The 21821-nt window shown below is 43.4% G+C and overlaps 1 protein-coding gene across 8 annotated transcripts in view; it reads left to right on the top strand.

The window, feature by feature from the left end:
• Positions 1-21821, top strand: part of fyco1a (FYVE and coiled-coil domain autophagy adaptor 1a) — a 225776-nt gene that overhangs the window by 25001 nt on the left and 178954 nt on the right. For all 8 annotated transcript variants that reach the window (XR_010977255.1, XR_010977257.1, XM_068054938.1 and 5 more), the window contains 6 exons: positions 590-696; positions 1109-1252; positions 12326-12419; positions 17502-20099; positions 20903-20995; positions 21134-21252. Coding sequence is in view for 6 of the 8 variants with exons in the window: in XM_068054938.1 (XP_067911039.1) it covers positions 590-696; positions 1109-1252; positions 12326-12419; positions 17502-20099; positions 20903-20995; positions 21134-21252 (3155 nt within the window). In the remaining 2 variants the exon portion in view is untranslated. The remainder of the gene's footprint in view (positions 1-589; positions 697-1108; positions 1253-12325; positions 12420-17501; positions 20100-20902; positions 20996-21133; positions 21253-21821) is intronic.

Below are 21821 nucleotides of genomic sequence, written 5' to 3'. Positions count from 1 at the left end.
GCTACATTTTTGGCAGAGAAGACTGTTGAAGGATATCACAAGTTCATTGGGGTAAGAAGGCTACAATCTTTATAACTAACTTGTCAGAGAAAGTTTCTAGTGATGTATCATCTTGTGTTTCAAAGTATATTGGGGGTTGGGTGAGAGAGAAGAGACTTTAAGTACATCAAGTGTGCCATGAGTAGTCATATTCTCCTGGAGCTTTATTGACTCTCTTAGGGAGTTGGGAAGGAGAATTTCCCAGTATTTTGTTCTGAGATTGGGCACTTTCCCCCCCTCTCCCCCCCTAGATTGAGCATGGGTAGACCTGATGGTCAGCTTTCTTTTTGTAAGTTTATATGTAAACATAAGTACTTTGAGGTTATTAATAAGCATCCATGAATGTATTAAAACAGAAAATGCTGGAAATATTGTGCAGGTCAGGCAGCATCTGTGGAGAGAGAAACAGAGTTAACGTTTCAGGTCTGTGACCTTTCATCAGAACAGATAGCTCAGAATGAATGTATTGTTATGCCACTCATTGTGAGACAGAATTTTATTTGAGCACAATAAATTCCTTGAATTAAATGATGCTATTTTTTTTTTAAAGCTGAAAACCTCCCTTGGTAAAGGACGAGCATTCATTCGGTATTCCTTAGTCCACCAGCGCCTGGCTGATACTTTTCAGCAATGCTTAATGAATGAAAAAGTCACGAGGTAAGGTGCAGATGTTTGAATTGTTTGAGGTATATTACAAAAGTGGGATTTAGTAACACTTTTAAGAATAATTAAGGTGGGGGGGGAGCTCGTGCTCATTCTATGATTTATGTGATGAGAATTTGTGTGCAGGTTTGCTCTGTGGAAGCAAATAAAGTGAGGATTAGTTTAACTTCAAACAAAATAAGTGGCCTGTACTTGGACAAGGCTGTGGAAATGACCTGGATGAATTTTCATTATGTATTGTTGATTTGTAAAAGAGTGATAATTATCTTGGTAACTTCGGGTATTAAGAAGAGTTTGTTGCTTATGTTTTAATGTTTCCGGAACAGTTTGTGAAGGATTTTTGCTTTCCTTTTGTGATATAAGCCTTGCTGTTTGTGATTTTTGCTGCTTTTTTCAATTTTTAAAGTGACTGGTACTATGCACGAAGTCCATTGCTGACATCTCATCTCGGTTCTGACATCGTCGATCACCTCTATGAACTGAATGAAGTGCAGTTTGACTTGGCTTCTAGAGGGCACGATTTGGATGCTACTTGGCCAACATTTGCACGGTAATATCCAATCCAGTGCAAATAAATTTATAATTGATGGTTTATCAGCTGAAATTGAGTGCACTAATTGTAATGTATCAAAGTGCCCTATGTACTACAGTGTATCAGTTCAGTAAGTGGCACTGCCATTATTTAGAATTATTATTAGTTATTAATTCAATGACTCCAGCTACCATATGTAGAGACATTTTACTTTGCAGTGACTACATGAAGCATGTGTCGCAACATTAGGTAAAGGCTGAATCCTTGCGTTTAAAAGATTGAGGGGTGCTGAAACAAGGTGTTTAAAATGATAATAGGCTTCAATAGCAGTGATGCAAAAAACTATTTCCTTTGGTGAGGGAATCCAGAACAAGGGAGCATTCTCTCAATTAGAGCTAGGCCGCTTAAAAAGCAGGTGTTAAATCAGGAAGCACCTTTTCACACAAACGGTACTGGAAATCTGGAACACACTTCCTAAGTGGCTGTGAATACTAGGTGACTTAAAATTTTCAAGACTGAGATTGATGGATTTTTTTTTAGGTAAGGGTATCAAGGGATGATTTGACACTTCTTCTCACTGCATAACTCACAAAAAATGACTTGTTGGGTTGGCAATGTCCATGTGAACCTATCCCAGCACAAAGATCTCCTTTGGTCAAGGAGGACTGAAGGGTGATTACCACAAAGTGTAAATTCTCATTGTGATCAATAAAAGTGAAAGGTGAACCAGAACCAAATGCATGCTTGGGAATGGTTTAACTTGAAAATACCTACAGAATTAATTGGAAAAGTAGAATTAAATCAGATTCTACATGACTGCTTGAAGTCTGTTTCTAGGTTCTATAGGACATAATAGCTATTTGTAGTTCTAAGTAACAACTGACATTTATATAGTGTCCTTAACATAGAAAATGTCCCATTAGAGATAAAAGAAATGTGAGCCAAATGTAGAATTAGGAGCAGTGCCAAAGTTTGGTCAAAGAGCTAGATTTTAAGAAGATTCCTAAAGATGGAGAGCAAAAGGCTCTTCTGCCATTGGTGGAAAGAAGGGGTGTACGGCGAGCCAGAGGTTTGAAAAGAGACACCAGCATGAAGATTGCTGAGGCCAGATGGGTTAAGCTACAGGGAGGTTTAAAGTTCAACATCTTGGAAGGCAGGGATATAAATTGAATATAGATGAACTGGGAAGTGAAGTAATGGACAAGTAGCTCGCTTAGGATTTTTTGTGCCTCCTAAGGTGGGGTCGGAGGCGGGAGGCATGGAGAATTATGATGGGGTGGGGGGTGGGGGGCAGTGGGCCCGTTACCAAGTGATCTTATGGCGAGGGGGGGAGCCTGATAACGACCATCCCACCCAGAGACCGCACGCACGGTCCAGGTAGCCCATGAGGCCTAGTAAGACCACTGTCCACACACCGCTGAGGCTGAAGCACAGCAAAGGGATGGAGGCAGCTTCCGGCAACAGACCTTGGGGTGCTGGTGGTGGTCAGAGCTCCATCCAGCTAGGGACCCGCACCCCCCCCCTCCCCTGCCCCTCCCCCCCCCCTCCCCCAACCCTGCAACACCCTGCCATAGCTATTAGGCCACAGCTGCAGCTGCTGGCCATCCAGTGCAGGAGTTGCCCTCCATGATGATGGCCTGGCAGCTGTGGCCTATTTGATAAAAATGTTGAAAATCTCTGCAGAGGGAACCTCCATCTTGAGGTGCCCACTCCCTCCTATCTACATTGGCAGCACCCACTTCTGACGGTGAGGCTGCCGATCTTTCACTGCTGGAGAGCCTCCTATCGGCCCTCCAGCCTTAGGAGCCCGCCCATCATCCTTAATTGGATGGTGAGTGCACACCCAGACCACTAATTGGCCTGCTCGTTAAAAAATTTCTTGGAGGGTCAGGTGCCAACACGATGTGGGGTTGGGGCTCGGGAAATGCATCCACCATCGAGGTCCCGACACAGAACAAAAATTCAGCCCGCTGTGTCAAGAGTTTTAGATGAGTTATGGAGGGTGGATTATGTGAAGCCACGAGGGAAGTGTTGACAAATTTGACTCTTAGTTGAGGAAAGCATGAATAAAGGTGGGATAATTTAAGCTACCCTCAAGAGGATCCTTTTAGCTACATATGTATAGCCTGTAAGGTCCAGAACAATTGACACAATTTCAAAAATGTTTTTGCCTGCTTTTGTTTGTTCTTGTGTGTTTGTGTTTTGCTGTTTGGTAATCCAAATACTACTCAATATGGAAGTAATATTCTATGTCCTACCAATAAATCGGGAATTTAATGCAGAATGGGGAAACAGTCTGAGTAATTATGAAAGAGGAATCCTAAATTGAGAATTACTTCATATGAGATACGTCTTAGTGTTACTTATTCTTTTTTTGTTTTCAGTATTACAAAAGAAATGTATTCAATTGTAAATATTCAGTAAATTTCATAGAAAATGCATTAATTGTACATGCAAGTAATACATGTGTATATGTATAGTCTATATGAATATATGTCATTCAAAGGCTGCACATTGAAAATGCATTGCTGCTCAAATATCCAATTGACTAAAGATTAGCAGATTAAAAACAGTTTGATTCGTTGCATATATAGCATTAAGGAAGGAGAAAGCAACAGAAAACTGAGTAAAATTACTGAAGTTGTTCTAGAAAGTGATCAGGTCTGATTTTTAGGTCCCACCGGGAATGGAGGCAGGCGGGTGATAAAAAATAGTGGTGCCAAGCTAGTGTCGGTTTCCTGTTCCTGCTGCCAGTGAATCTCATCATGGCGGGCAGAGGCTGACCCCAAGAACCCACCCAATCCAATCCACTAATGAGTCCAATTAAGGCCGATGAAGAGCTTGTTGAGGGACATATTGAGATTTTGGTGAGGACGCATGGGCTGCACACTGGATCATGGTCAGGTGCATGCAGGTGGCAATACAGTGGAGAGCCAGTATTGGCTGCCCCATGAAATTAGCTGGGTGCATAAAAGGGAGAACGGCTCAGTTATTGGCATATAGGTGCCATCAGGTCTGCACAGGCTGCAGGGAAGAGGGGGCAGTGCATGGGGTTGTCATCCTGCTGGCATTGCAGGGGCATAAGGAGGGGGCAAGGTTTCCAGACACAATTGGGAGGCCACCTGAGCGCAAGGAAGGCAGCAGCTGGCAATGGGAGCGCGACTCTCAGATTTCGGGTCCCATGGCAATGAGGAGCAACATCCTCCACAGGAAGGGCAGAGCCCGGACATCAGGAGGGCAGAGGAGAGGGAAAAGAGATAGAAGGACATGGAGGCAGTACCCTAAGCATAGTCTGTGCTGCTGAAGATGGAGCTACCTGGACACATCTGAGGACTAGTGCCGCATGTTACTGCGACTCCAGGCAAATGGTTAAAGATTTGTACCCTTGTCCTGGAAGACCTCACAGCACTGCAAGCCATGCACTGCCTGTAGCCATCAAAGTCACTGTGGCCTTGAATTTCTTTACCTCAGGCTCCTTCCAAGGATCAACTGAGATCTTGGTGGCGTCTCGCAAACAGCTGCACATCAGTGGATCTCAGGTTTCTGATGCCCTTTTTGTGACTCCTGGGCATTACATTCAATTCCAGACAATGGGGCCTCGCAGGCACAAAGGGCAGTGGGTTTTGCTTCTGTCACTGGATTCTCCCAGGTGCAGGGCATCCTCGATTGCATACTTGAGGCCATCAAGGCACCCAGCGACTGGCCAGTAAGATTCACCAACAGGAAAGGCTTCCATTTCCTCAACATTCAACTGGTCTGCGACCACGAGAGCTTCCTGCATATGTGCGCTTGCAATCTTGGCAGCTGCCATGACTCCTTCGTCCTCCGGCAGTACAGGCTGCCTCAGTTCTTCATTCCACCACCACCAGTTATATGGTTGGATTCTATGAGACAATGGATATCTCTTCGGTTACTCACTCCTTTACAAGACCCTGCGACAAAGCCACAGAGGTGCTACAACCAAAGCCATCTGCTAACCAGGACCACCGTTGAGCAGGGCCTGGACTGGTTGGGTGGCGTGCTGTGGTACATTCCTGCAAGGGTCTCGCTCATGGTGGTTGTCTGCTGCGCTGTCCATAAAATGGCCCTCCAGAGAGGTGTGGACCTTGAAGAGGGTGAGGTCCTGGAATGATGCAGCTCATTGGAGGCAGAGGAGAAGCAGGAAGTTGAAGAGGAGGAGGAGGAAGCTGTGGAACTGAGTTTCCCGGCTGCTGCACAGGGAGGTGTCCCGGCCCAGCGAGGGTCTCGAGGGCCTTGTAAGGATGCTATCAACATCAAGGATCATCTGATCCAGGCACGTTTCAACTGAGCCCTCCTAACCCAGGAGGGTTGCATGGTCTTTGAGCTGCCTGTGAGTGCATTTCCATTGAAGACGCAGCTTGGAATAGATCCACTCATCACCAATGAAAGATGTACATCTGTCCAGAGGTTTCACTCTGTCTTCACCAGAGGCTGCTAAAACGGTGTCAGTGTAGGGGCAGCCTCAGTCACTGGGCCCTGCTGCACAGATGGTCCCTCTGACATAGAGGCCAAGGAGGGCAATAATGGTGCCCCATGAGAGCTCATCCTCCTCGGTTGGCTGGCACTCTGGATGGCTGGAGGGAAGTACCAGATGGGGCGCAACTGGAATCCCCTCCAAACATCTCTGCGCCATTAGTGCCACTGACCGATCAAGGCTACATAACGTGGTGCAGTTCCTGCATGCACTCCAGGTGCTGCCATGTATGGCTCTCCATGATGTTGGCCATTCTTAATGGAGGAGCTCATGCATTCAAAGTCCTGACCCATGGCAGCACACATGAGCTGAGTGGACTCTTCCATTCTCAGCCTATGACCCCACACTGCCTCAGAGAACTGGGACATTTGGAACACCATATGTTGCTGCTGATCTAAGTGGAGCCTCTTTCTTGTGACTCCCGAGGCCCTGCATTTGCACCCAGCTGAGCATAGCTGTGTCTGTTCTCCATCCTCTATGGGGGACTGACCATAGCTGCCTCTGCCTCTTTCATCACCTCCTGCTTATTCGTGACATTCTGCTCACCCAGTGTCACCTGATCTGTACGCGCGGGAGGAACTGCCGAGGTGACTGTATCTGCGCTGATGGATGGTGCGCTTGTACAGTTTGACGGTGCTTCTTCTGAGGTGTCTTTTGGCACCACCTGGCCTGGTGCAGACACAGGAATTTCTCTTTGTCCCTTGACATCTGAACCTGTGAGGGGAAACCAAAAGACTTCATGAGAACTAGCCTTGGACATTAGAAGCCCCTAGTGCTGAAGCTTCCCAATGCAGCTAAGTCTTTGGCATACTGTTGGACAGGCTGGAATGCACTGCACCCCTTTCACCTAGGTGTTACTGGTTCTATTCCCCTATATCCACCAGGGATGCCCATCTTGTATTCCCTGACTTGTTTGTTGTCAGCTATCCTGGCAATCTCCGTGGTTTCCTCTTCCATTGCGGTGACAATGTGTAGGATGGGAACCCCTCCCGACTATACCTTTACACGGGCATTTTGTATCCATTTCTCCTGCAAGACCAAAAGGGAGAGAGATACGGCACTGCTGGCCTCTATGGACAATACCAGCAGCTCATTGAGGTAGGAAGCTGCATGTATCAATGCTGGCAGGTCCTCAGCAGCGCTATGGCTCTGAGCCTTGTTAAGGGGTCAGTAAGTATCATGGACACATTCCTCCCATGTTCAGGAGCAGCATGCACCCTCAGACTCTTCGGCTGGAGTGTCAACTGCAGGTTGAGTAGGCAGAGGCCTGTCCTGAGGATTGGGTATTGCACTCACCTTTCCAGAGCAAATAAGATCATTGAACTTTTCCCTGCACTGCACTCTGTTCCTCCTGACCACACTCCGCCTGCTTAGGGTCTGAGCTGCCTCAATCCAGGCATGCTTAGTCTAGGAGGGTGACCACCTTCTGTCACCCTCTGGAAAGAGGATCTCCCTCCTTTCTCTCACTGCCTTGAGGAGGACATCCACGTCTCCATCAGCAAAGCGAGGGGTATCACTTCCCAGGTTCCAGCCCTCTGCCTTTTCTGCTCCATCAATTGATGCACCAAAACAGCAGCCACAGTAATGCTGGTGTGGCTGTTTAAATCCATCCCACCCTCACTCAGTCCAACTGCCCAACTCACCCTCCAGCCAATTAACAGTCCGTTGCTGTGAAAATCAGGCCTGTGACTCCTTCCCCCTGGGGGTGGGACTGAGAGTGGGAAACATCCTGACATCCATTTCCTGACCCTGGAAGGAAAATCAGGCCCATCATTTCTCAACTGGCAAGTGAAAGAAACTGATCAAAAATTTTATGAAGTTGGTTCGAGTCCCTATCTTTTTCACCTTACCTAAATGCACTCTAAAACATTCACCCTGATATTAATGGATGTTAAAAGTTGAAGCTGGAGAGAACCTCCCTTCCACCGCCCCAATCAAATAAAGTTGTTGGCAGGTGTTCGAACCAGGTGAGGCAGTGGTCTAGGGCTCCCCTCTCAGCCTTTGCTTAGTTTGGCTGTGACAGGGTTTAATTTTTAAAACAATGTTTTTAGCTTCCCCTCAGTGAATCCTTGTTCGCTGCCCTCTAGTTGTGATAGCAAAGAAATCAACCAGACAGGTTTTCTTAAACTTACACCTTTTCTTGTTTAAATCTATTAACCAGTGGTTAGCACCACAGCCTCACAGCTCCAGTGACCCGGGTTCAATTCTGGGTACTGCCTGTGTGGAGTTTGCAAGTTCTCCCTGTGTCTGCGTGGGTTTCCTCCGGGTGCTCCGGTTTCCTCCTACATGCCAAAGACTTGCAGGTTGATAGGTAAATTGGCCATTAGAAATTTCCCCTAGTATAGGTCGGTGGTAGGGAAATATAGGGACAGGTGGGGATGTGGTAGGAATATGGAATTAGTGTAGGATATAGTATAAATGGGTGGTTGGTGGTCGGCAGAGACTCGGTGGGCCGAAGGGCCTGTTTCAGTGCTGTATCTCTAAACTAAAACTAAAATATGTGACGCATACACGATAAATACACATGCTAATAGAGACAGAGGAGGAGAAAGAAGGGAAAAGGTTTAAAGTAATAGCTGGAGTTCAGTTACTGGATTTTGGGTTTGATGTAAAGTCTTTGCAGTTCTCGTTGGGGCCCAGTGCACACTTCCAAACTTATTTAGCTACAGGAGTCTTCTCTCTTGAGGTTTGAGCGGCTTCTGTAGATCCCTGGAACTTCGTGAGGGAGAGAGGGGGACAAGACCTTCCTTTTCTGTTGGCTTCAAATTGAAGTCTCTTCTCCAACCATTCTGTGAGCACAATTCCGTTAACACCAAGTTGGCCAGCAGGTTAGTCATGTGACTAACTTCTTATTTGGAACAACCTCTCCTGCGGTTTGTGGATTTCAAAACTGACTAGGCGCGTTCAGTGGGGGTGGTGGGTGAAGTGCTGTCTCTTACACATATAAGATGTGGATCATCACTGCTGCCCAGACCAATCTTTGTTAATTGAATCAGTGAGCAGTTCCATATTGTCTCTTATTCAACTGTCTTTTAGAATGCAAAATATGCAGCCATGTTTCAGTGGTCTTTTAAACCAAGTTATTCTTTCAGTCCAGTAACAGTTTAAAATTAATGTTCCATATGACGAAATTAATATGTCTCATTTTGGCAGGTGTAGTTTTCATGACAACAGGAGACTTGGGCAATTTTAACTCCAGAGTCTCATTACTATTTGAATAATGGGCTACCCTCCCCCTGCTTACCTGAGTACAATTTACGATACGATGCCAAGGCCTAACTAAATCTGGAACCTTCACTATATGCACTCGTGTTTGATTAGGTCAGTGCTACCAGCATCACCCACCACCCCGCACGCCCCCATTCCCCAGAACCTGGCTGCAATATAGGAAGTGGTTCAATGATCTCACAAGCAGCAAGGGTGAGTACAGCTCTTCACCTCTCCATCTCTTGCAACAGCACTTCACTGCACCCCTTTCAATAGTTCTCTGTCCTCCATCGCATTCTGCAGCATACAATCGCAAAGGCAAATACATTCACTGCTTCCTTTTCTCTCTTCTCACCATAGACATACCTTTCTCTTCTCACATCTCACCACTTGCACAATCACCAACCCCTTCCTTCAATTCACGTTACACACACTTCCCTCCCCATCCCCATTCCATCTGGCGTCTTCTCCACCTTTCAATAGATACACTATATGCCCAAGTACCACACATCTTCCCTGACCTTTTCAACAGATTCTCTCTAACTATTGCCCTCTCTGCAGGACAAATCAGCACATAATGTGTGGGAGAGGGCAAGGCAGATGAAGGAGTCCCCAATGTGATTGCCCTCATCCAAGCAGAACAATGAGCCCTTTACTCAACAAGTACACAGCAACCTTCACAACGTCAAGCAGCATTCTCAAGACTGTCACTTGTCATCTGAGTTCTTGTTCCTTTGTACCTCTTGGCAGCAAGACGCCACTGCATAAGGCACCTTGGAGGATAATGATGCCCCTGAGGTTGCTACATCACATGCTGCATCCCTCTTGGGCACCAGCTGAGACACTGGCACTCAGCATAAGTTAGATATTGGACGAAGGGGTCTGGTGAAATGCCATGAACTAGTGAGCAGTAGCCTGTACTGATGGCAGGAGTGCCCAAGAAAAAACTCGCTGAAAGGGAGGTCCTGTGCTACCTCAGAGCTGAACAGAGATGAGTAAATAAGGGGTCCTACTATAAGAAGAAAACTGCTGGCATCGCACTGGAAGGCCTGCTAGTGAGGGTGTGGTCTCACCCTGCATGACGTCCGCATGCTGCAGTCTATCCTCGAAATTCCAGTAACCTCCAGGGATACTGCATCCGGGCCTTCGCAACAGGAGTCTATGTTCAAACTCTTCACAGCTTTGGTGGAAGTTAGGAAGACTGTAATGCAGAGTTTGGACTCAAATTTCAAGTCCATCTTGTACATGCAGACATTTGGTGTGGGCAGAATACATGATTTGGTCATCTGCAGTTTGCTGTCGTGCAGGACAGTATAAGTGTTGAGCCCCAGCCCCACAGTAGTGGCAATGGCATGATGGGTTGCAGTACTTGTTGGCGCCTCTCTTTGGCCTGGATTTAACGCAGAGGCGGTGGTCTAACCCACTGGCTGGAAAGTCTGGGGGAAAGCCTGCCTTTACTGGCCCTGGAAGCCATGACCATATTTTACACTCCTCAGGCAATTAACTGCCTGCAGTCATGGCTTTCACCTCTCTAATGCAGGATGTCTTGCCTCCAAGAGCTGCTGGCCAGTCAGAGGGCCAACAGCTCTTCAGTCCCAGCAGCGCTACTGGGAGCGGTGGACACTGCTGGAACTGCAGCAATCCCTTGAGCAGCAGCCTGAAGGGAGGCTGCCAGGTTTTATTGGGCGGCCTTCCCAGGGGCAAAGAGCCCACCCGCTGATGATAAAATATTAATGGCAGTGGGCAGAGGCCCTTTAGTGGCCATTACTTGACCCACCTCCCCTGCAGCTGGTAAAATCCCAACGGAGGCAAGTGGGCAAGGGGCACTGCATCTCCTGCCATCCCACCCGATTTTATGTTTGCTCCCCATCCCCGCCTCCCAACCCCCTCTTGGGGTTAGATGAGGGGCTGTTAAATTCCGGCCTTTATGTCAGCAGGTCTGATCCTTCAACTCCCCCTTAACCAGTCCTCTGCCATGGTGCCGGCAAGTCAGCTGGGCTAGATGGCCCCAACAGTAGCTATGGAGCAGTCTGCAGCTGGGCTCTTACAGGCTGAAGCACCCAGATTGTCTTCAGGATCCCAGCATGAGGAATAGCAGCCGGCTCAGCTGAAGCCACTATGGAACTATGTCCTTGGAACAGCAAAATTAGTAATCGTTCTTTAAAGAAAACCATTAGAGGTTAATCACTTGGTTGAGAAATAAATGGAAGGCAATTATTTATTTGTGTGTGCGCAGTTTTCTGGGGGGATGGGCTCTTCTGTATTTTCAGTTTAGTTTCAGATTGAGTATAGATTCATGTCATTAAATGTGACGCAGGTTGTCAAAGCCATAAAAACTGTAAACAAAGCACTGGGTTTATTGCTAGAGGGATAGAATTGGAAGAGAAATTATGCTAAAATTATATAGAACATTGGTTGGACCACACTTTAAAATACTGTGCACAGTTCTGATCTCCATATTAGAAAATGGATAAAGATGCACTGGAGAAAGTGCAAAAAAATTATTAGAATGTTTACCAGAACTGAGAGTATGAGAGTCAGGAAAGACTGAATAGTTTGGTGCTCTTCTAAAGTTAAATTCTAGAAAGAGTATCTACATTCAACAACTATGCAAATAATATAATTTATACTATCCATTCTATTACACATTCTTATTTTCTGTGTTGCCAGATATTTACTTGTATAATATATTAAATATATTGGGGCTGACCTTCTGGCACACTCTTGCAGTAACTTTAGTGGGATCACACTGGAAATTAGACTGGGACCTGGATTAACCAGATTATTATTGGCCTTGTAAGGAATGGAGTCTGTTCCTGAACCTTGCAATACAAGCTGGGTAAGACAGATAAGCACGGGCTTTGTAGTGCTGGAAGTTCCCATGTCCTGGCACTCGGAGGGACCCAGTATGTTTGGTGGCAGTACTTCAGACCAGGTTTGCTGGATTCTGAATGCTAGCAGTAGGTCTTCGGGGCATTCAGGCCAGGATCAGGGCCTGGATGTCCAAAATAAAACAGGTGAATTTTTAAAAGAAGTGTTGCAAAGAAACCATTGGGGGCAATTAAATGATGTGTCTGGGAGGTGTGTCCCTACAGCACCCAACTTTCACCCAAACTAGCAAGTTACACTGTAAATTACCACCTGGATGTATCCCAGTAGCTCAAGCGCTCGCCATTCCCATGCTACATAGGGGACTTCCCTTGACCCTGTGAACTTTGATGGATGCAGCAGCAGAAGTCCAAGGAAAGCACATGCTGATATTTATGTTGGGATGCACCCCACTGTTGGATGCCTCTGTGTTGCATTAAGCATTGTAAGTTCTGAAAAGAATTATTTTAGCTTTGCATCAAGTAGTGTGTATAAAACTGCTGCTTGTATTTTTTTTAAAGGAGGTCTTTTGGTCTGTCTCAATCTCCATCACATCTTTGGAAACCACCAAGTAGATGTTCCAGTATAAGCAGTTTGGTCAGCAACTACTCACAAGTGAGTGCTAAAAACATAAGCATGTATACACTTTGCAGAGATAATTAGCCAATAGGTTGTAAGTATTCCTTTTATCTTGTATAATGTTTTTATCTTGCTCTGGTATCTTCAGTGTTTCCCTATCATCAATGCATGTATTTATCAATTTAAGTGAGGCTATATAATTTTATATCACCCGTATAACATTTGTCTGTGCACTCAGAATGTGTGTTTGACAAGGCTGGCATTTGTGTCCCACAACTGAGTAGACCATTTAGAGGTCAACCATGATGATGTGGGACTGAAGTCACACATTGGCCAGAACAAGCAAGGACAGCAGGTTTCCTTCCCTAAAGGACATAGGGAACCCGGTAGGGCTTTTATAACAATCCATTAGCTTCACTGTAATTTTTTACTGGTGCCAGCTTTTTAATTTCCAGATTTATTTTGTTAAAACTAAACTCAAACTTTCAAACTGCCAGGGTGGGATGTGAACTAATGTTCTCTGGACTATTAATCTAGATCTTTGGATTATTAATCCAGTAATGTAATCACATCTGTTAAACTCCATTTTAACTCACATTGCCCTTTCTCTCTGATTTCACTGCTCCTTTATCTTCCCTAAATCTATATCTCCATTTAAACTTTCCTACCCATTATTAACAGTTACCCCTCTGACTTTGCCATCTTATGTAGCCTCTCCACTCCCCTGGTTTCATTCACATAAGACCAATTCCAACCACTTTCTATTATCTCCATTGAGCCACATTTCCCTACACTCTTTCAACCCCATTTCCTTCTGTGTCTGCCCTGGAAATAAAACTGTTCGCCAAGTCACTTAAAACTCCACTTTCAAACTTCTAACTGCCTAGCCTTTAGCTTTTCTTTTGCCATGATGCTTCTCCATTTGACAACTTGCATAACAACATGTCCCGCACCTCCCTTTTGACGCACTGTCTCCCATTCCAGTCATCCCCCATGGTATAGTCCACAGCTTTGCCCCCTCAAGTCCAAAGGGTGCAGATTTGCATGTATCTGGCACACAACTGGTTTGGCCATCAGATATGCTGGACTGCACCAAGTGCTGTCAGGCCCCACTGTTTTGTGTCAAAACTACCCATTACAGAATTTTCATGGACAGCAAATATAACTTGTGTTTTTTTCTCCACTAACAATAGTCTCCTTAAACCCCTCACGCCTGTCTCCCCCACCCTGACATCCACGAACAAGTGAAACGAGCTCATTGATTTCTTTGTCATTAGGATTGAGACCAATTTTTCAACTGCCTCTTCTCTGCCCTTCTCCCATCCCCTCACCATCCTTTCCCTTTCCAAACAAGTCAGATCTGTCCCCAGGTTCCGCTGCCTTACTCTGATTATGCATTCCTTCTGTAGTTTCTCTCCTGTCTTCCTTCTGCAAGCTCATCTTATCCAGCTCCCTTGATCCCATTCCCACTAAGTTGCTGATATCTGAACTTCCCTTTTTTCCTGCCATGTTAGCTGGCATTGTGCATGGTACAATCCCCCCTCCCCCTTGCTTTCAAAACGCGGTTATCATTCTCCACCATTAGAAAGATCCACCCTTCACCATCTATCCTTGCAAACTAGCATTCTATCTCTAACCTCCCTTTCCTCTCCAGTCCTTTGAATATATTGTCTCCTTCCAAATTCATGCCCATCGTCATCACAATTCTATGTTTGAATCTCTTCAATCAGGTTTCCTCCCATCATACGGCACTGAAATGATAGTAATCAAAGTCACAAGTGACATTCTCTGTGACTGTGACCATGGTGCATTTTCCCTCCTTATCCTCTTGATTGCTACAAACTTTGGTCATACCATTCTATTCCAAGTCTTTTCCTTTTTTCCAACTCTGTGGGAATTCCCTTGCTTGTTTTCACTCTTACCGTAGCCAAAGCATCTCCAGTAATTGCTTCACTTGCTGCCCTCATACTGTTATCTCTGGAATTTCCCAAGGATCCATCATGGGTGCCATGCCCCACGTTCATCACCTACATTTGCCCTTAGTGGGATCTTCCAAAGACATGGGGTCTTGGCATGTACTCTGGCAACACCCAGCTTTACCTCTCCATCACCCATTCCACACCTCCATCACCTCTCCTGACAGACTGTTTCTCCTACATTCGGTCCTGGAAGAGCAAATTACTTTCAGTTAAACATGGAGAAGATTGAAACCACCGTCTTTGACACCCACCATAAACTGTCATTTTTCCAATTCTGGTCTTTTGTGTTGTGGCTCTGCCTTCAAGTCTCACGTCCTGTAATTCCCTCCCTCAACCACCCTGCCTCTCTACCTTTCAGTCTCCCTTTAAGGCCCTCCTTAAAATCCATCATTATGGTTTGATTTCCATTTATCTCTAATTTTGCAAATTTGAAGCAGCTTGAAACATTTTCTAAGTTAAAGGCATTACATAAATGCAATTTGTTATATTCACAGCTTTGGTATTATACCATCCCTTGCCCTGGCCACTGTCTCAGGTTGAACTATACTGTTTTTTTGCAGCTGGTGCCTTATTTGATCCCAATCTGAGCCTCTGACCACATATTTTCTCCATCACAAAGTCTTCAACCTCGAACTTCTTAGCTCATCTGCTGTTGAAAGTCTGATGCATTAGTCACCTCCGTACTCGATTATTCCAATACTCCTGAGTGGCCTCTCAGCCTCCATGCTCTGTAAACTTCAGCTCTTCTAAAACTCTGCTGCTCCTATCCTATCATCATGCAGCAAGTCTGCTCATCTATCGCTCTGATCGATCTTCCAGTCTTCCAGATCATGCTTCCAATCTTGCAACCTCTTGGCCTTGCTTTTTAATTCACTTCAATTGACTGCTGGTCTTTGAAGGTGGCAGGACATATTGAGAGAGTGGGTAGTAAAGCACATGGGATCTTGGGCTTCATAAATAGAGGCATTGAGTACAAAAGCAGCGAAGTTATGCTGAACCTTTATAAAGCTCTGCTTAGGCCCCAACTGGAGTAGTGTGTCCAGTTCTGGTCACCACACTTAAGGAACGATGTGAATGGCCATGAGAGCGTGCTGAGGAGATTTACTAGAATGTTTCCAGGGATTCAAGATTTTAGTTACAAGGTTAGGTTGGAAAAGCTGGGTTTGTTCTCCTTGGAACAAAGGGGATGGAGGGGAGATTTGATAGAGATGTAAATATAAAATTATGACAGGCTGCTGGTAAAATGGTGTGGGGCCTTCCCAGCTTTGAAGCCCGGGGCACCTACTGGAAGGATTTTCTGGACCCCCTGCCATGACCCCGATGTCGGGGAGTCAGTAAGATTCAGCCCCTGGTAACTGCAGGTCAAACTGTTAATGCTGGATCCATATGACCATGGGTGTTTGTGTGCCTGGGATTCTGGTGCCAGAGTATCCTGAACCGTTTTGAACAAGTGCAATTGGTGGAAACTCATCATTCCATGCTGGGTATGTGAAAAGTTTTGTGCTGCATACTGATTTGTGTAAACAAAGATTTGAGCCAGCATCAAATGTTGTGCATAAAGTGGTTATGGGTGCAACTTATTGCACTTAAAATTCCACAATCTTTAGGACTATTTAATTTGATGCTGCCTAGATTGTGCTGATATTTGGATGGAAATCATACGGAAACTCCAGACCTTGTTTACGATTTAAAGCTTTATAGTCTGGTTCCTTCAGCCCTGATGTGCTTTCTACTACAACAGATTTTTTTATATGACTTTATGGCAGAGCGTTCAAAGTCAAGGCTGATTTTTCTTGCATTTCATGATGCTGTACTTTAGAGTAGATTTCCTACCCATAGGAATGCAATTTTTTCAATCCAAATAGCAGATTGTTTTCCTCTTTAGCAGTGGGGTACCTGTTCTGTAACTTTCTAGAACAAATTCACCAATGCAAATAAGCATGATTTAAATATAATGGCACGGAACTTCATCAACGTCTGGTTTTAGTTGCAAAGGAATCAATGTGGCTGAAATTGGGCCTTGAGCCTCATTAATATTAAATGCGTAAGCTGCCAGCACCTGTCGTGCCTCCACAGGCAGCTCACCTATTTGAGGAAATTAACATTGAACTGTTAGCCTTGCGAATAGTGACCCGAATACAAGTTGTGACGGTGGGTAGGGGTGCATGGCAACAGTGGGGGTGGGGATCAGATGGGTACTGTGAAGTTGGGAAGCGCTCCTGCTCCTCCTGGTTCCACAGCAGTGTTTTTAAAAACTTATTTTTTGGTGGCGGTCAGTGAAAAATTCTCAGAACAGCCCAGTTTGGCAGAGGGGGCCTAAAACTGGCAATAAGGCTCTTCTTTTATATAAAAGGCCTAATGCCTAACATTTTAAGCAGCTGCTAGGGGCACATTAAAAATCACCTATCCCAATTTTTGGCTGGACATCTTTCAGGCATCCTTTTGGCACAGAACATTGGGCCATGGACTTGGCCTTTGTTGCGCCCGTAAAACAGCTGCACTGAGGTCCAATTTTTCAGCCAACATTTAGACTTCAGTTTCTGAAAGATCTTTCCTGGGGTTTTTTTTGACAGATGGTTGATATCTTTGGAACTGTTCATGTGCTCTGAGTAATTATAGTTGAAAATTACTTGAAGGTTTTAGGTAAACATGATATGTGATTTGTCTTTGAGTTACATCGAATTTACGGAACAGAAATATGCCATTCAGCCCAACTGGTCTAGGCTGGTATTTATGCTCTACACGAGATTCCTCCAATTCTACTGCATCTAACCCTAAATCTACCTACGTATCCTTCTATTCCTTTCTTCCTTAGGTACTATCTACCTTCCCTTAAAGGCATCTATGCCAGTTGCCTCAACTACTCCTTGTAGCGAGTTCCACATCCGGAACATTATCAGGATAAAGAAGTTTCTCCTGAATTCTTTATTTGGATTTATTAATGACTATCTGATATTTATGGCCCCTAGCTTTGGACTAATAATTCGTTTTGTTAATAAACACCCTGCACCTGAATTAGGGTTGTTTTGTTCAACTAGTTTCTGGGTACATTTTTCTGAAAAAATAAAGTTTACTGATGAAGTTACATCAAAATTGTCTACTGTAACATAACTTATATATAGATTACATCTTTTTGTAGGCTCCAGACTGTCTTTTGAATCCAGAAATAAACAGTCCATTAATAGCGGAGCAGCTGGAAACCTTTGATGAGTTACGCGCTGAACTTGATCAATCTGATGTAAAGCAAAGGGAGATGCAAGAGAAGATCCAGCAGATGGAACTGGAGAAGGAAGAATTACAGAGGGCAATAACTTTGCATGAGCAAACAGCAGAAGCTATGAAGAAATCAAATGCTGATATTCTGGAGGAAAGCCATAGGCTGAAACAGATGCTGGAAGAGCTGAATCAGCAGCGTGAGGGTTCTGTTTTTGCTCAAGGCACTATTAAAGAGCTTCAGAAATCTTTGCAGATATTAGAAGTCAGTTCCACTGAAAAACAGCAGGTGCTTCAGATGAAGATTATGGAGTTAGAAACATGCAATCAAGGCTACATAGTAAAGTTGCAGTCATTAACACAGGAAATGGAAAGGATCAAGGTCTCTGAAGAGACAAAAGATGACAATTTTAGTGAACTACAGACCAAGCTAATGACAGTGGAACAGAAGAACATAGAGCTGATAGCAAGGATAGACAGTATTTTGACTGAAAAGGGACAACTAACAGCAACCCACTATGATTCAGCACAGAAGATCCATGAGCTTCTTGACAAGTTGAATGAGGCTGAGCGGGAGGAAATTGGAATGCAGAGATTAAACAGTATGCAGCAGTCTCAGCTGGAGAAGTTGACAAATGATTTGAAATCAAGAGAATCGCAAATAAATGAGCTTGAGTTAAAGCTAAATGAGATGACTTCAAAATTTGAGGAGAAAAGTGCTATACTTGTGAAGAAAGATGAAGAGCTAGAATGTTTCCTGAATGAATGGAGAGAAATTAAGAGTGTACAAGAAAAGGGCACCATAGATCTTGAGTCAGGGAAGAAGTCAATTCAGGAGCTGAGAAAAGAGCAAGAAGAAATGCAGATTAAATATGAAAAAATAAAAGTTACTTTAGAGGAACAAATAAACACTCTTTCCAGCCATCTCAAAGTAAAAGAATTAGAATTGTCTGCTGCTTATAGCAAGGCACAAAACCATCAGGAGGTTCAGAATAAGCTTTTATGTGAGAAAGAAGATCTTAGGAAAAGATTACAAGATTTAGAAGAGCTACTAGCCAAGCTGCAAACTAGGACAGAACATATTAACATTGAGCATCAGAAATTGCAAGCTGAGAACAAGAAAAATCAACATATAATGCAGAAACATGTTGAAAGAGAGAAAGAATTGGAGAAGACTTGTTCAACCCTTGAAGCTGAGATAGACAGACTGAATGCATCTGAGAAACAATTGCAGGGCCAGATAGCAGATGCCATGGTGACAGTGGATGAAAAAGAAAAAAAGCTAAGGGAAGAAAACAGGCAGTTGAATGAGAAATTGCAAAATACTCTCAGGCTGTTTAAAAGAGCAGAAACAAAGCTGGAAAAGAATCAGTCAGAATTAGATGATCTGAAACAAGAAGAAAATAATTTGAATGACCGCTTACTAAATCTCCAAATAGATTGCCAGACCAAGGAAGAACGGATTTCAGACCTGCAGCATCAATTAATAGAGTCAAAGAAGAATGAAAATTCCCTTGTCTCCCTTCTAGCTGAGAAAGGAGATGCTTTACTTGAGAAAGTTAACATGTTAAAGCAGTTTTCGGAAAACATTGAGAAAAGTCAGACAACAATAGAGACCTTGGAGAAAGAAAAGTTGAATCTTGGGAATAACTTTAAGCAACAGACTATGCTTTCAGAAAGCCTAATAGCTGAGAAAAATGCATTAGTGGAAGCACAGCTGCAGGAGCGAGAGCTTCAGGAAAAAGAAATGCAGGAGATAAATGCAAGCTTAGCTACCACTAAAAATCAGCTTGAAATCAAGCAGGCTGAAGTGACCAGATTACAGACAGAGGGCCAAGAGCTCAAGTTGCAGCTTAAACATGCACTTGAAGAAAAGGAAAATATATGCAGTAATCTAAATCTTGCAGTATGTTCCAAGGAGGAATACAGAGCCTTGGTTCAAAATCTAAAAGAACAGATAGAATCAATTAATAGTAATCATGCTGAGAAACTCTTGCTATTTAAAGAAAAAGAAGATTATTGTAAAAAAGAAAGGGAGAAGTCAGCGCAGCATGTAATTGAACTTGAAGAGCAACTTGTGTCTGTTAAAGAAGAATTGACCCAGCTGAAACAGTACACTGAGAAGTTAGAATTTGAGAATATTGAGACCAAAGATCTACTTCAGAGGACAAACACTGAAATGGCAGAACTTGGCATGCAAATTTGTACACTCAGCGCAGAAAAAGCTGCCACTGAGCAGAAATGTATTGAAATTTCTGAACAGCAAGCAACATTTTGTGAGGAGGTAAAAGTGGAACAAAACCAACTAAATCTTGATGTTTCCAAACTCAAGAGTGAGAACGTACAGCTGCAAGAGGAGTTAAGGAGATCAGAAGAGTCTGCAACATGTATAAAAGAGCTGCAGAGAAAGCTAGCACAAGCACAACGAAAAGTAAAAAGCTTCCAAGAAGCTGCAAGAGAAGAGCTTTCAGCAATCAAATTTCAAATGAGTGGAGAGGTGATGGATTATCAGAACAAATTAAAGGTGATGACTAGGTTCTCTCCTTGTATTGCTACAGGCAGGGTGTCTGGTTAATGATTGGAATACTGAGAGCTTTTATTTGTGTTTTTATTCCATTTTAAATGCAAAGTAAGAAATGTGCATAATTAATTTCGATGCAGGATATTTGAATTTAGCAGTTTTTCTAGTTTTGAAAGCCTGAGTTTCTGCATATTACCTGTATATTTATCTGGGTTAAATCATTTTTCTTAATTGGAGATTTGACCTCAAATTTCTATTGTTTAAATTTAGAAAACAATGTCTTTATTTTTACTTGTTTTAGAAGAGAAAGGCTTTTTTTGACACTTTTCTCTTCCGTGATCTTTGGGCCTCATACTACTAGCAAAGTAGAGGATGGGCATATACCTGCTTACTGTTTCCATCAATGTTGCTGTTAACCAACCATTTGGAGATATGCAATAACAGCCTGCTCTTTGATTTATTATTCCTGGCTATGGGGAAGAATATTTTCCACTTCCCCTACTTTAAATAGCTCGTCATTTTCCTATTTAATCATTCTTAGCAGTTTAGTAGCATCCTTCCTTTTTAAATGTAATTGCTGTTCAGAATAGCTCCCATTTGTTCTAGAACCAGATGCCAATGCTTTGTATCGTTTTCTGTAATTTTCCTGTGAATTAGTATAAAATTGATGGATTTTCATTGTTAATTAAGATCAAGTTTCATTATAACTTTTAATTGTTGAGTACTTACATTTGACCAAAGTACATTGCATTAAATTGGAACTAGTAATGGACTGATAAATTTTGATAATACCTTAATTTTGACAGACTGTTGGTGAAGAATTGGAGGCTGTGAAAAAGCACCTTAATGAGCGACAAACCCAAATAGCCTCAATGGATAAACAATTGCTTGAATTTCAAGTGAGTCAAACATGTACCTACACTTGAGAATAGAAATCATTGATGCGGGATTTTCATTTAGGTAAATCTTTTCAATAATGTACTTGCATTTCATCCCTGCTTACCACTTGCAATTGTTTTATTACATTAATTTTAAAGAACCTCAACTGTAAATTGTCAGAAGAATTGGAGCAAAAAGCACAAGTAATTGTGGATTCACAATTCTTGAAGAATGAAAAGGAGGAGAAGCTAAACTCCCTTGCAGAAAATTTAATCAGGTATAACTTTAAAACATGGTAGTGAGTTAATCTCACTCTGTTCCTTTGCTTTTTAGCTTGTGTTTTACATAAAGGATATTTGGGTACATATCTATTTGCAGATTGTTGTAATTTTAAAAAAATTCTGGAGGCATTGTAAGGCACATCCTTCTATTTGTTTGCCTCTAGGTACTATATGGGATCTGCTTTCCTCAATTGATGGAAGTGCGATAGAGTGGGACTTCTGCTAGCCGTGCAGGCCAGAATTTTATGTTAAAACAATTTAAATACTACTGAGTTTTGAGTTTGCCAGTTTATCTGCAGCAGTCAATTGGTTTGTGATCAGCTGCTGTAGGGAAACCAGCTATTTGAATAATAACTTCCTCGAAGCTTCTTAGCAACGCTGGCAGCCAGGGACACACAGGCATCCATTGGATTCATTGTTTCTGGGCTATAAATGCTGTGAAATACATTGCTTTACTTGTTTCCTCCTTTGCATGGCATTGTAATATGCCAACTCTCACTTCAAATGGAAATTTTAATGGCCAGAAATACATTTCCTTTCTTACTGTTCTTTCCCCAGTCTGGAG

The sequence above is a fragment of the Heterodontus francisci genome, chromosome 2 (genome assembly GCF_036365525.1).
Source record: "Heterodontus francisci isolate sHetFra1 chromosome 2, sHetFra1.hap1, whole genome shotgun sequence".
NCBI classification, from domain to species: domain Eukaryota; kingdom Metazoa; phylum Chordata; class Chondrichthyes; order Heterodontiformes; family Heterodontidae; genus Heterodontus; species Heterodontus francisci.
This window is presented reverse-complemented; position numbering and strand designations above follow the sequence as displayed.